This window comes from Camelina sativa, chromosome 11 (assembly GCF_030686135.1).
Source record: "Camelina sativa cultivar CO46 ecotype springtype chromosome 11, ASM3068613v1".
NCBI classification, from domain to species: Eukaryota; Viridiplantae; Streptophyta; class Magnoliopsida; order Brassicales; family Brassicaceae; genus Camelina; species Camelina sativa.
This window is the reverse complement of record NC_141890.1, coordinates 9,661,690-9,673,432: the sequence shown is the minus strand read 5'-3', so window position 1 is coordinate 9,673,432 and position 11,743 is coordinate 9,661,690. Positions and strand designations below refer to the sequence as shown.

Genomic DNA, 11,743 nt, shown 5'->3' with positions numbered 1-11,743 from the left:
ATTCTCATGAAAGTAATTTCATTATTTTTATCTTCAAATATTACTTATTAAACTGGTGATGATTCTCATGAATGTCTTCACATTTCTAATATATAACTCTTTCTATTATTTATTTTCACCTTTCACAAATCTTTTACGAATAAGTTTTGAAACCTTTGTTTAAGTTTATTCATCTTTTTAAGTTATTCCACAACTATACCAGTCTGTCACCTATATAAGATAGCTAATATGTGGCAGATAGATTTACATTTGGAATTGATCTTGTGTGGATGAGAGATGCTACAATGATGGTCAAGACTCGAGAGTAGTATACACAACCAACAAAAACATACTATTTTTTAACTTAATTTTGTACTATTATTTTACCTACAAACAATCATTATTTTTCCTATACCACATTTATCTACACCAAACCAATAAATACTAAATCCACCAAGAGGAATCTTCCATTTCCCTTTTTTACTTTACAAACTACCAGGAACCAAAACGAAAAACTTGCAATTCCCATAACTAGAGTTTCTCCGGATTAGGAGTAGCAGCAAGTCCCTCGGTCTGTGTCCCAGAGTAACCATTAACACCTTCGTTACTAAGACTATGAGACCATGGAATCGAGCTAACCGGTGGAAAACAGCAACTGCATTCGTCCACGCATTTAGTCTGGGGGAGAATTTCAGTTCTGTGACCATCAGGTGAAGTAGCTTCCCAGAGGGGTCCCCAACACTCAACTTTGTTGAACTCATGGACATTAGAATGGAAATAAACCCAAACAGGAGCTTCTTGTAACTCAGGGTAATTGTTCAACAAGTTCCCATCTCCATGCACAAATGCTTTCAACACCTAATACATATATCAAAACAATCACAATAATCAATATTTGTCTACACATGAAAAAAAAAAAAAAAGCTTCTTTTGAATTTGGCAAACTTACCACTGGTAGTTCTTTGCAAAAGATGTAGTACCGAAACTTAGCAAAGAGATCTAAAAGGAAATGGCCACCGCTTATGTGACAATGAACGTGAAGCGACATTTGCCCTTTCACTTTCTTCCATTCTGCTACTACTTCATCTCTGTATAGCCTATTTGCCCATCCTTGCAACTACACACAAGCATTTATATACATCATACGCCTCTAATTTTACTAAAACCATAAAAGCTAGACCTTTATAGTGTTCTTCAGTAGCACCACAAAGGTGGAAGATTCTGGAGAATATAGACACATCACAGAGATTCAGACACATACATAGGCTAAGACCATAGAGCCTAAATCTATACATCAACCTTTAATATTTGCTTCAAATGCTCTGCTACACATAAATTTCTACTTCCATAAAAGTGTTTGTGTTTGCAGATACGTTAAGAGTGGTTACAGTGACCTTTACCTGAGAATTGTTTATGGAGTGGGAAATGGCTAATGTTAATTTAGCTGTAATGTCACTGTGGGTGAGAGTGTAAGTTCTAGGGAGCGTTGATGGATGCTTCTTCTCATCAACCCCTAAAAACAGTACTTTCAATTTGGATGATTCGAATATCGCCGGTCCAAACAACCTCGCAACCTGCACCAAACATCCAAAAAGAAACCTCAAATTATTCGAATTATGTTCTTACTTTACATTCAAGAATCAATACAGAGTGTTTTTTGGTTGTTGTCAAAATGATTAAAAAAGAACAAAATCCTTACGGGAACAATCGACTGATTCTTCTTCTTGGATCTTCTATTGCCGAAGAAGAGTGAGCTGCTGCTACTGTTACTCCGTTTGTCTGAATAAGCTGGTTTCAGCTTCGTTGGTAGCAACAGATTCGCCGATAAACTACACATCTCTGCTCTGCTCTCTTTGAAACCAAATCCCAAAGCTTCAATTTTACAGAAATTAAGACGGAAACGAAACAGCCCTAAATACAGAGAAGCCCTTGGAACCACGCGATTTCTTGCGTGTTCGTATACTGAAACCACAACCGAAAAAAGCTTGTAACTTTATGAAAGAAAATAAATTTTTAAAAACCCAATTTTTGAGTTTTGATTGCTTGAAGTTTTGGTCTTTGAATATTTTTTCCTGGAATTTAGGGTTCTTTCTTTCTTTTGTGATGCGTATTGGGTTGGTTCTTCTTGTGTTTTAAAAGGTGTTGGTTGCTTCACGCTTCACACTTCCGTGCCCAAAACACTCTTTTGGTATTCTTCTTGACCACCAGAGAGTGCCACGTGTACTCTCATCTTTGCATGAGAATATCCATGTGTCGTCATGGTGGGGCTAACAGGTGCCTCTAACCGTCAGTTTGGATAACTTAGCCATCTCGTTTCGACAAAGAGACACTAGCCGAACCTTTCCCTTTACTCAATGTACAAGTATAGTTTAGTTGTCTCTGAAGTCCGAACCCATAACTGTCCGGTTTAGTTCCGGTTTAATTTAATTTCATTCGTTTTCTCGGTTTAGTAGTTAGACCTCGTCTAAATTTAGTCTGGGTTAAAATTTTCAGAGAACATAAAAGAAAACTACTAAACGCCATCGTTTTAATCCAAAACTGATTCTGACATCGGAGGAGACTGACTCCCATTCGTTAACAGTGGTAAGTAACCTTCTTCTTCTTCTTCGTTCGTCCCCTTGAGGTCATCTTCACATATCTGGTATGTATGAGTGATTATTTCGAATATATTATGAACTGGGGTAGCATCAATTTAGTGGCTTTTTCTAATAAAGATCGAAACTTTTGTAGACTTGAGAGTAGAAATCGAATCAATGGTTGTTTGTTTGGTTCACTTGTTGAATGTCTTTGCCTTATTTTGCCCTTTTTGAACAGGTGAAAAATCTTGCAAAGCCTTGAGATTTTGACATGATAAAGACTTTGGTTTCTCCTTGTAGTGTATATGTACTGTGTCTTCCTCCTCCTCCTCCCTCCCCCCCCCACTCTTGCTTTTGAGTCTTTGTTTTCTAGTTTTTACCCAATTTTATTCAATCCACGTGACTCAAATTTTTTAGTTTTATTTAAATGTAGTAGAAAGCATATAGTTGTCCACACATGCGTTTGTAAAAGTCTTGTGTTATTCCTGTATTTAGGGATTTGGATCTCAGAAACTGAAGTTTGACCGATCTTGTAAGAAAGTGAAGCCAAGGGCAGTACGAATGGAACTTACGATCACTCAACCTGATGATTGGCATCTTCATCTCCGTGACAGTGATCTTCTTCACGCTTTTGTTCCCCACAGGTCATTTAACTTCCTGACAATCACTCAACCTGATGTGTATCTTTTTGTTTCATTACTGTCTTGGATGTTGTTGGTGTTTGATATAGGAACAGTTGTTTGTTTGTTATGTATGAGATCGTCAATTACAATTTTATATTATTTTTTTTTGGTGATGCTTGTGCTGTACTTGATGGTTTAACAAGGGTGTCTTGTAAAATGTGTGTAGTGCGAGTACTTTTAAGAGAGCGATTGTGATGCCAAATCTGAAGCCGCCTGTTACAACAACTGCAGCTGCCATTACTTACCGGGAATCTATCATGAAAGCTTTGCCATCTGGGACCAGCTTTGATCCACTTATGACACTTTATTTGACTGACAAGACTCAACCTGATGAGATCAAGCTTGCAAGTAAGTACACCTGTTTCTTTTTACATCATGTTGCAAAGTGGTCTGATCCTTTTTTCATCTTTCAGATTGAGATTCTACTTGCGACTGTTTAGTTTCTGCTCATATATATATATATATATGCTTATTTTTAGGGGAAAGTGGTGTGGTTTATGCGGTTAAGTTGTACCCTGCTGGAGCAACAACCAATTCTCAAGATGGTGTCACGGACCTTTTTGGAAAATGCTTACCGGTACTAGAAGAGATGGTCAAACAAAACATGCCTTTGCTGGTAAGTAAATCACATAGCAGATTATTAGACTTGTATTTTTGTCTTTTATACAACTCTCTTGTCTGAGGAATGTTTTGATTAGGTTCATGGGGAGGTCACAGATCCGAGTATTGATGTCTTTGACCGCGAGAAAATCTTTATTGAGACAGTTTTGCAGCCTCTAATCCAACGCCTTCCACAGCTGAAAGTAGTGATGGAACACATCACTACCATGGATGCTGTGAATTTTGTTGAATCTTGCAAAGAAGGTTTTGTAAATATCTTACTTATCATTTCGTCCTTTGGTTTTTGCTAATCTGCCTAGCTCATAGCCTTTTGTTGATTGTAGGGTCTGTGGGTGCAACAGTCACACCACAACATCTCCTTCTCAACAGAAATGCCCTTTTCCAAGGTGGATTACAACCTCACAACTACTGTCTTCCCGTTCTCAAAAGAGAGATACACCGTATGTTCTTCACTTTTCATTAGAACATTAAGATTTCATTTCTTTTAGCAGCTTTCTGAAAGGTCATTGCTTTTACTTAATTGTACAGGAGAAGCTATTGTTAAAGCTGTAACTAGTGGAAGCAAGAAATTCTTCCTCGGTACAGATAGTGCTCCACATGAACGGACTAGAAAAGAAACATCATGTGGATGTGCTGGTATTTACAGTGCTCCTGTTGCCTTGTCCTTATATGCTAAGGTCTTCGATGAGGTAAAACTCTGTAACTTCAAACAGTTTACTTCCCGGTTTGGGAATTCCTTAAGTTCATAGCTTTTACTTCTTTTACATTCAGGCGGGTGCGCTTGACAAGTTAGAAGCTTTCACTAGCTTCAATGGACCTGATTTCTATGGACTCCCGAGAAACTCGTCAAAGATCACACTAAAGAAATCTCCTTGGAAGGTCCCGGACGTTTTCAGCTTCTCTTTTGGAGAGATCGTCCCTATGTTTGCTGGAGAAACCCTTCAGTGGCAACCGTTGAACTAATGTGGTGGTTTGGTGTTGTCAAATTTATTTTCCCAAATCAGTGTATCTTTTGGATTGGATTTTCTTGCGGCTGAGTTATACACTGCATTGGTTGAGGAATAAAAGCAAAATATTGACCAAGAATGTTTATTTTGTGTTTGAATCTTTTTTTTCTCCATTTTAATCTAAATGATAGTATAAGTCTCAATCAGAGTGGGTCTTATGCCTACTCCTCCAGATGAAGATGTCCCATTCTCATAAAGGCTAAGCAGCATTGCTGTTGGCTTAACTCTAAACGGACTTATTGGCAAAGGTATGTGTTCCTCCATATTCATTGATCCACCTAGATTCTGGTCTTCTCTAGATCGGTCCGTGTAAGAGACTTGTGCTATAGTTTCATCCTCAGTTATCATGTCCATAGATGTTTGCATTTGTCTAGCAGAATGATCCGGTAAACTGGAAGTCTCTTCTTCCTCGTAAGACTTTGTGAATGAATTGTCTCTGCTCGTGGAATCTGAGCACTTTCTCTGCATATACATCATCTTTTAATTAGGATCTCTCTGCTAAAACACTCAAGAAACTTAGACCCCTAAGATTAGAGATACCTGCACCGGTTTTGTGATAGAAGATTCTGCAAGTATTGGCTGGACAGGTTGAGGTTCGTCTGTTCGTTTAACTTGTGAAGCTTGTTTTCTAGTTTTATCGCGCATTTGAATGTTGATTTCCTTACTGGGAGGGTATTTTGGTAGACAAGATGGATCACAAGGCAATGGCTCAGTTATAAAGTACTGTTTCACGGTGGAAGAAGTTAATCAGTTAAGAGTCATAAGAACAACGAACCAACATTTGACAGAGGAAAATGTAAAGTTCCCTAATCCAAACTTACCTTGCTCTTGAGTGCACTAGCTGCAGTGCCTCTAAAATCTGGATCTATTGAGAGCAAAGTTTCTAGAAGCGAAATAACACAAGTTGGAAAACCTTTGAATGTTTCTTCTATATGCGATCCATATGGAAAGAGGGGTCTCAACGGAGCTGACAGCTGTAACTTTAGTTTTGTCCAATAATCATCTGAAGGCGATCCACACAACTTGAATATCTTGTGCAGTTGATCTGTCTTAACATTGGAATATAGAGAAAAAATGTCTGAGACTCTACTTCTATGGTAAGAACAAGACTGATTGGAATGCAATGGTTTACCTCGTTTTTTCCAGGAAGTATAGGCTTTCCAGCATATAATTCACCTATGACGCAGCCTGTGCTCCACAAGTCGATCCCAACACTGTAATGAGAGGCTCCAAGCAAAAGCTCAGGAGGTCGATACCATAAAGTTGCTACATGAGTCGTCAAGGGAACACTGTTATGAGGATCAAAGAACGTAGCTAACCCAAAATCTGCAATCTTAAGGACTCCATTAGCGTCGATCAGAAGGTTCGAGCTTTTTATGTCTCGGTGGAGTACATGGTTAGTGTGACAATGATCAAGCCCTCTTAAGAGCTGCCTCATATAGCATTTAACCTGACAGAGAAGAAGAGAGTATCTGAGAACTTGACACCAAGTATTGAATGAGAGTCTGAACAGAAGCGATAAAAAGTACCTGAGGTTCTGAGAATTGGTTACCGAGTAATGAAGAGAGTCCCAAGAGGTCATGTTCCATGTACTCAAAGATCAGGTAGAGGGTAGAGGAATCGTGGTCTACAAGCATTAACCCTTCCAGTTTGATGACATTGGGATGATCCAACTTGCGCAGGATTGTGATCTCTCTGGCTATACACTTGATGCTTTCTGAGTCGTTGAGATCAAACCGGATTCTCTTTAAAGCTACAGTCTTGTTACGAAGAAGATCTCTAGCTTTGAACACCTTACTGAATGTTCCTCCCCCAATCTGTGGCAAATACAGAGTATATGCCTATTTTCATCAAACGGGAATGAACAAAGAAAGACAACGACAGAGAAAAGAAAGAGAAAGAGAAAGAGAAACTTGTTCTTGCTTCTCGAAGTTAGATTCACGGCCAGGGATCCAACCGACAAGAGCTTCACCAGCTACAGAGATAAGCCACCGTGGCCAACCGGAGGCAGCTAATTCCGATGAACGAGGATGAACATTAACAACAAGAACGCTTTCTTCTCTCTTCAGCTCCTTGGGACAAATATCACTCATCTTCAACAATTCTGAAACCTTTGGGGCTTGATCATGACCATCATCATCAGCTATTCTTCTTTCTGATGGAAGAGTATGGAAGCGAGGACGGTTTTCCGGCAACCCTTTAGTCGCCGGTTTCTTTTTCCGAGAAGAAACGATGCAACCCATATTGGGCAAAAGCCTTGAAACCCACGGCACTGAAGTTGTTTACAGAAGATATAGAGAGAATATAGAAAGTGCAATAAAGAAACGTAAACTAAACAATAAAAAAAAAAAGTGAAAGGAAAAAAGGAAATGTCAGATGTCTGAATAGAACCAAATTCGTCGGAAAGCGACAGTACGCAATCCCACCACTTAGCCGTGGACCCCTCTCTGAAAATGCTATGTCGCTAATTATGTTTATTCTCTTCATATTTAGAGTTTACGTAACTAATGGTTAACCTTTTTTGGTTTACTTCAGTTTGTTTTTTATGTTATGATGATCATTGTGATATTTTTTTTTTCAAGATTTAGACGAAACAATATCATAATTTTAGAACAAACAAGTTTAGCTTCCTTGTTTAAGAACAAATTAATACACTATGTTTAGAATTTATAGAATATCATAGAGTTTTGGACGAAAATATGATACAATGAAAAAAAGTTGATGGTTGTTGATACATTCGTTTTGAAGTTGTGAGATTAGTATTGAGGAGAGGTTTTCTTGGATTGTCTTGTCTCAGGAGGTCCAATGAACAAACCAGTCTCCACTTCCATATTGTCATTGTCATCTATGTTCACTTCTGATGATGATAACGTTGACTGTGATGATGCTACTGTTGCTCCCATTCCAAGCCACTTTTAGTTTACAAAATTCACCAAAACTCTTAATCAGAAGCACATTTACGTTTATACTAGTAATATTAGCATTCAAAACTAGAAATTAAAATTGTACCTTCTCCTTCAGTTCTTTATTTTCCTTGACGAGTTTCCTCTCCTAAGGTTTAGACATTAATATACAAGTAAGTTTATAGAATATGATTCTTTATGTCATTATAAAGTACATATGATGTACTCACTAATACTTAGAGAAAGAAAAGAAAAAAGAAGCATGTATTCTGTTTTACCTCTTCCTTCAACTTCTCAATTTGTTCACGGAGTAATTGGTACTGAAGTTCAATATACAGAGAGATGTAAGCAAATTTCCACATTAAAATTAATTTTATGAATACCTTTGCAGATGTATATTCTATAGGAATCGTTAAAACCATACATATATCCTACACAATCACTATCAGTGCATGCATATACATATATAGTTGAATCGCTGATACTCCTTTTTATTACAATGTTAACTTGAGGATGATAATATATATGATTAGTATGCCCATGCAAACCATATTGACTTGAGTATATATCGATGATATCAGTTATAAATACATGCATGGAACGACACAAACCGCAATCACATCAAACGTATATATGCTAGATGGTTAACAGAACAACGTTTTGGCATATTAGTAATTATAAAGAACCTATGATTTTCTTGTGTAACGTACAAACAAATTGAATTTTGTGTTTGACTATATCTTTAACATGTGTAGATCAAAAGATTTGTTGAGTAAGGTCGTCTTTAACAACCCGCAACATATAACATAAAATACAACATATATCATCAAACACTTCATATTCGCAAAATCGCATAAAAACGAGAACTACTCCTAATTTCATTTATCATAGGAAATTGAGGTTGCATGTGAATGTATGAATGAAATGGATGATGTTTTTGAAATGTTCATATATGATATATCATGCGGGCATAATTGTAAACAATACCTTCTTGGCTCTTATCCTGGTCAAGCTTCGCTCCAACTGATTCTCTAAATGTTGCAGCTCCTCGATAGAACATTTATCAATGCCTTCCCCAAGCAATTTTCTGCAAAAAAATTTTACAATCAAATTACCTTACAGTAGCTAGTGTCTATACAATCCATATAAAGGTCCCTCATAAGATAGTACTATGAGCTGGTTCCAAACCGTTTAGATATCTCTAGCTGTTCGATCTTTTTTGTCAGGCCCTGTGTTTCGTATCTCGCTTGCTGTCAAGTCATAGTAGTATGAAACATTTAAAACCACCACACGAAAAAATCTACTAACCAAAATATGAATGAGGATATATATAGTTTCACCTGAGAATTAGCATCTCCCCTATGGTTAATCCCAATTTCTTTTATTCGTCTCTGATATCGTTCTATTGTTTTTGCTATACTGAAAAGAATCAAGGAGTCAAACAATCAAATCAAATAAAAGAAAGGAGACTGTGGAGTCAAAACGTTTTTCACGTCAAATTCCAGCAAGCAAAATCAATCAATTATAAATGCTTGTATCCGAATATTTTTGATAAAAAAAAAAAGAATAAACAGTTCTGGTGAATTCATATATAATTATTTACGCAGAGATGCCATCATGCATGACCGTATTATATATACTATACACATAGAATGTGTTAAGGAGAGACAGACGGAATCAAGTAAACGGTTACTTGCATTGTTCCCAAGGATCATATCTTATATACACATGACATATTTTGACATTTTCTAATTTCAACACACCAACATTTTCGAAACAAAAGGTTTGTTTCTACACTTCCGAATGCATAAAATAAAGTACCATAGCAATATTGAGATTTATGGTACAACATAATGCCCCAATATTATACATCGTTATACACATATACAGAGACAGGCAGATGTATATAAAGATGCACATGGACATGCTCCAATCGACATAGATATGAATAACTTTTATTCTTTAAAACACATTAAACAGTGGGTTAACACAACTGGATTCTGTGGTTAACAGTGCCTAGTTAATCTTGATTAAATTTCTTTTGGCTTTGCTCAAAAGACACTTAAGTACACTAACGATGTTGAAGTGTCTAATCCTTCTACTCTAATGTTTTAATCAGCATAAATTTATACCGAAACAAATCAGCATAATAACCCAAAAAAATATAAATAAATAAGAAACCATAAAAATAATGAATATACAATTCTGATCTACACACATGCGCTGACTCCATCACTGCTATTTGTGGGTAAAAAGTGAACCAAAATATCTTTGTTTCCACATTTTACAGATCTATACTTACATCGATAATGCATATACACACTTATACGAGATAGAAGCATGTACCAGAATACATGTACTCATCACATGACCGTTCACACATAAATGAGTAATTTAGCCATAATTCCCAACATGTGTATAAAAGTATTCAATAATGTGTCATATATCTATACGTAATCTATTAACTATATTGAACCATGGTAAAATCAATCTCACGCAAACAGCCAAACACACAAACACACACACACGGTCTAAATAAGGAAATTTAGCGTTAGTTCCAAGTATTGCTAATTTCCTAATTCATGAAGATATGCTGAATCGTTGATATATAATTAGGTCTTATTTGACTAAGTAACGACACTAGACTTGATATTGCTAATTTGCTATACATACAAAAGCAACTATATTACATAGCTAGCATTGAAGTCTAAATGGATAAGTATCAATTATCTGTAAACTAAAAGCTGCTTCCATATCAAAAAGATCTCTCTTGATAAAGAAAGTCAAACAGATCAACTCATCTACAGCGAGAAGTGGATGGGCTCACAACAAGTACATACAAATTTATACACAAATCATAGGTTGTAGTGCCATAAAAATCTGGTGACTACATCTTGAAATAAGATCATTAGTTTCGATCCTATTAAAAAAAATACTCCATTTTCTTTTTCCAATCTACTTTAAAAAAAAAAAAAAAAAAAATCACCATTATCTCTATTATTAGATCTTGATAATCAATCATATAACCAAATGCAATCCATCGAATCTATTATATAATTATGGAGTAAATGAGACCGGATTAGCCTCTCAGTCGAATCTGATAGCAAGGAGACTAATTAAAAACAAAAAGGAGACATACCTAGAGCTAGAGAACTCATAGAGTTTGGATCTTGGAGAGAAGATGACCAAAGCAACTTCAGCATCACAAAGGACCGACAATTCGAAGGCTTTCTTCAGAAGTCCATTTCTTCTCTTGGAAAACGTCACTTGCCTGCTCGTTGCGTTCTCTATCCTCTTCATCTCCGTTTTGCCCCTCACCATCCTTTACTTCTAATTTATTCCTTATCCAAAGGTTCTGTTTAAAATCACACAAGAAAAGTTTATGTAATTGAAAAGAATAAAAAGAATAGCGACCAAGAACATCAACAAGAATCTTGAATTTAACCATTTTAAGAAAGAAAATAAAAGATCTCTAAATAGAATATGGATCAACCAAAAACTGACGACGGATTTTGAGATTTACCCTCTTTGGATTGATGTGTTCTCTTTGTGTATATATGAGAGTGGAGAGAGAGAGAGAGATAAAATAGCAACTTTTTTGGGAAGAGGGTATGTAATTACAGATTCTTGGAAAGCCCTAGATTTATGATGGAGGAGGAGGAGAGAAAAACAAAAACTAATAAAAAAAAGGTTTTTTTCTCCTTTATGATTGATATATTTGATAATTTGCCATTTTCTCTTACGCCTATAACCCTAGCTAGGTAGACCTGGCTAGGTAGCAGTACATCACTTTTATTTTTAGAAATAACATTACGCAATTTCTTTCTTCTTTTGGTAAAAACCTCAAAATGCAAACTGAAGGGCCAATGTGTATATAATAATAGTAGTAACATGTTCAATAATTGTGGGCAGGGTAAGAATAATAATTTTCCCAATGAACTGACTTCATTACTGTTTGGTAAATAACTACTACT

At 36.3% G+C, this 11,743-nt stretch overlaps 4 protein-coding genes across 12 annotated transcripts; 1 reads left to right on the top strand and 3 right to left on the bottom strand.

The window, feature by feature from the left end:
* Positions 1-81: 81 nt before the first annotated feature.
* On the bottom strand, positions 82-2,345 carry LOC104722741 (magnesium dechelatase SGR1, chloroplastic). Its single transcript, XM_010440961.3, has 4 exons — positions 1,679-2,345; positions 1,380-1,553; positions 929-1,096; positions 82-837 (listed from the first exon to the last, which is right to left on the bottom strand). The coding sequence occupies exons 1-4, from the start codon at positions 1,814-1,816 to the stop codon at positions 511-513; spliced, it is 807 nt and encodes a 268-aa protein (XP_010439263.1). The 5' UTR covers positions 1,817-2,345; the 3' UTR covers positions 82-510.
* Positions 2,311-4,942, top strand: LOC104722740 (dihydroorotase, mitochondrial). 4 transcript variants are annotated; one of them, XM_010440958.3, is made up of 9 exons: positions 2,311-2,562; positions 2,794-2,862; positions 3,051-3,199; positions 3,405-3,586; positions 3,718-3,854; positions 3,937-4,102; positions 4,183-4,299; positions 4,388-4,548; positions 4,631-4,942. In XM_010440958.3, the coding sequence occupies exons 2-9, from the start codon at positions 2,827-2,829 to the stop codon at positions 4,820-4,822; spliced, it is 1,140 nt and encodes a 379-aa protein (XP_010439260.2). In that variant the 5' UTR covers positions 2,311-2,562; positions 2,794-2,826; the 3' UTR covers positions 4,823-4,942. The 4 variants fall into 4 exon arrangements, with proteins under 4 accessions (XP_010439260.2, XP_010439262.2, XP_010439259.2 ...); XM_010440957.3 differs by having other exon boundaries at positions 2,509-2,620; XM_010440960.2 differs by lacking the exon at positions 2,794-2,862 and having other exon boundaries at positions 2,333-2,562.
* Positions 4,922-7,530, bottom strand: LOC104722739 (putative serine/threonine-protein kinase At1g54610). 5 transcript variants are annotated; one of them, XR_015571976.1, is made up of 6 exons: positions 6,780-7,530; positions 6,396-6,683; positions 5,999-6,316; positions 5,688-5,911; positions 5,407-5,589; positions 4,922-5,328 (listed from the first exon to the last, which is right to left on the bottom strand). XR_015571976.1 is itself a non-coding variant. In XM_010440956.3 (6 exons), exons 1-6 carry the CDS (start codon positions 7,107-7,109, stop codon positions 4,987-4,989), a joined length of 1,689 nt encoding a protein of 562 aa, XP_010439258.1. In that variant the 5' UTR covers positions 7,110-7,530; the 3' UTR covers positions 4,922-4,986. The 5 variants fall into 5 exon arrangements, 4 of the variants coding, with proteins under 4 accessions (XP_010439258.1, XP_087330474.1, XP_087330476.1 ...); XM_010440956.3 differs by having other exon boundaries at positions 5,688-5,915; XM_087474348.1 differs by having other exon boundaries at positions 5,688-5,915; positions 6,790-7,162.
* LOC104722738 (agamous-like MADS-box protein AGL19) lies at positions 7,472-11,614 on the bottom strand. Of its 2 annotated transcripts, XM_010440954.3 has the most exons (8): positions 11,293-11,614; positions 10,909-11,124; positions 9,110-9,188; positions 8,958-9,019; positions 8,757-8,856; positions 8,048-8,089; positions 7,876-7,917; positions 7,472-7,778 (listed from the first exon to the last, which is right to left on the bottom strand). In XM_010440954.3, exons 2-8 carry the CDS (start codon positions 11,088-11,090, stop codon positions 7,623-7,625), a joined length of 663 nt encoding a protein of 220 aa, XP_010439256.2. In that variant the 5' UTR covers positions 11,091-11,124; positions 11,293-11,614; the 3' UTR covers positions 7,472-7,622. The 2 variants fall into 2 exon arrangements, with proteins under 2 accessions (XP_010439256.2, XP_087330477.1); XM_087474351.1 differs by lacking the exon at positions 7,472-7,778 and having other exon boundaries at positions 7,864-7,917.
* Positions 11,615-11,743: the final 129 nt, after the last annotated feature.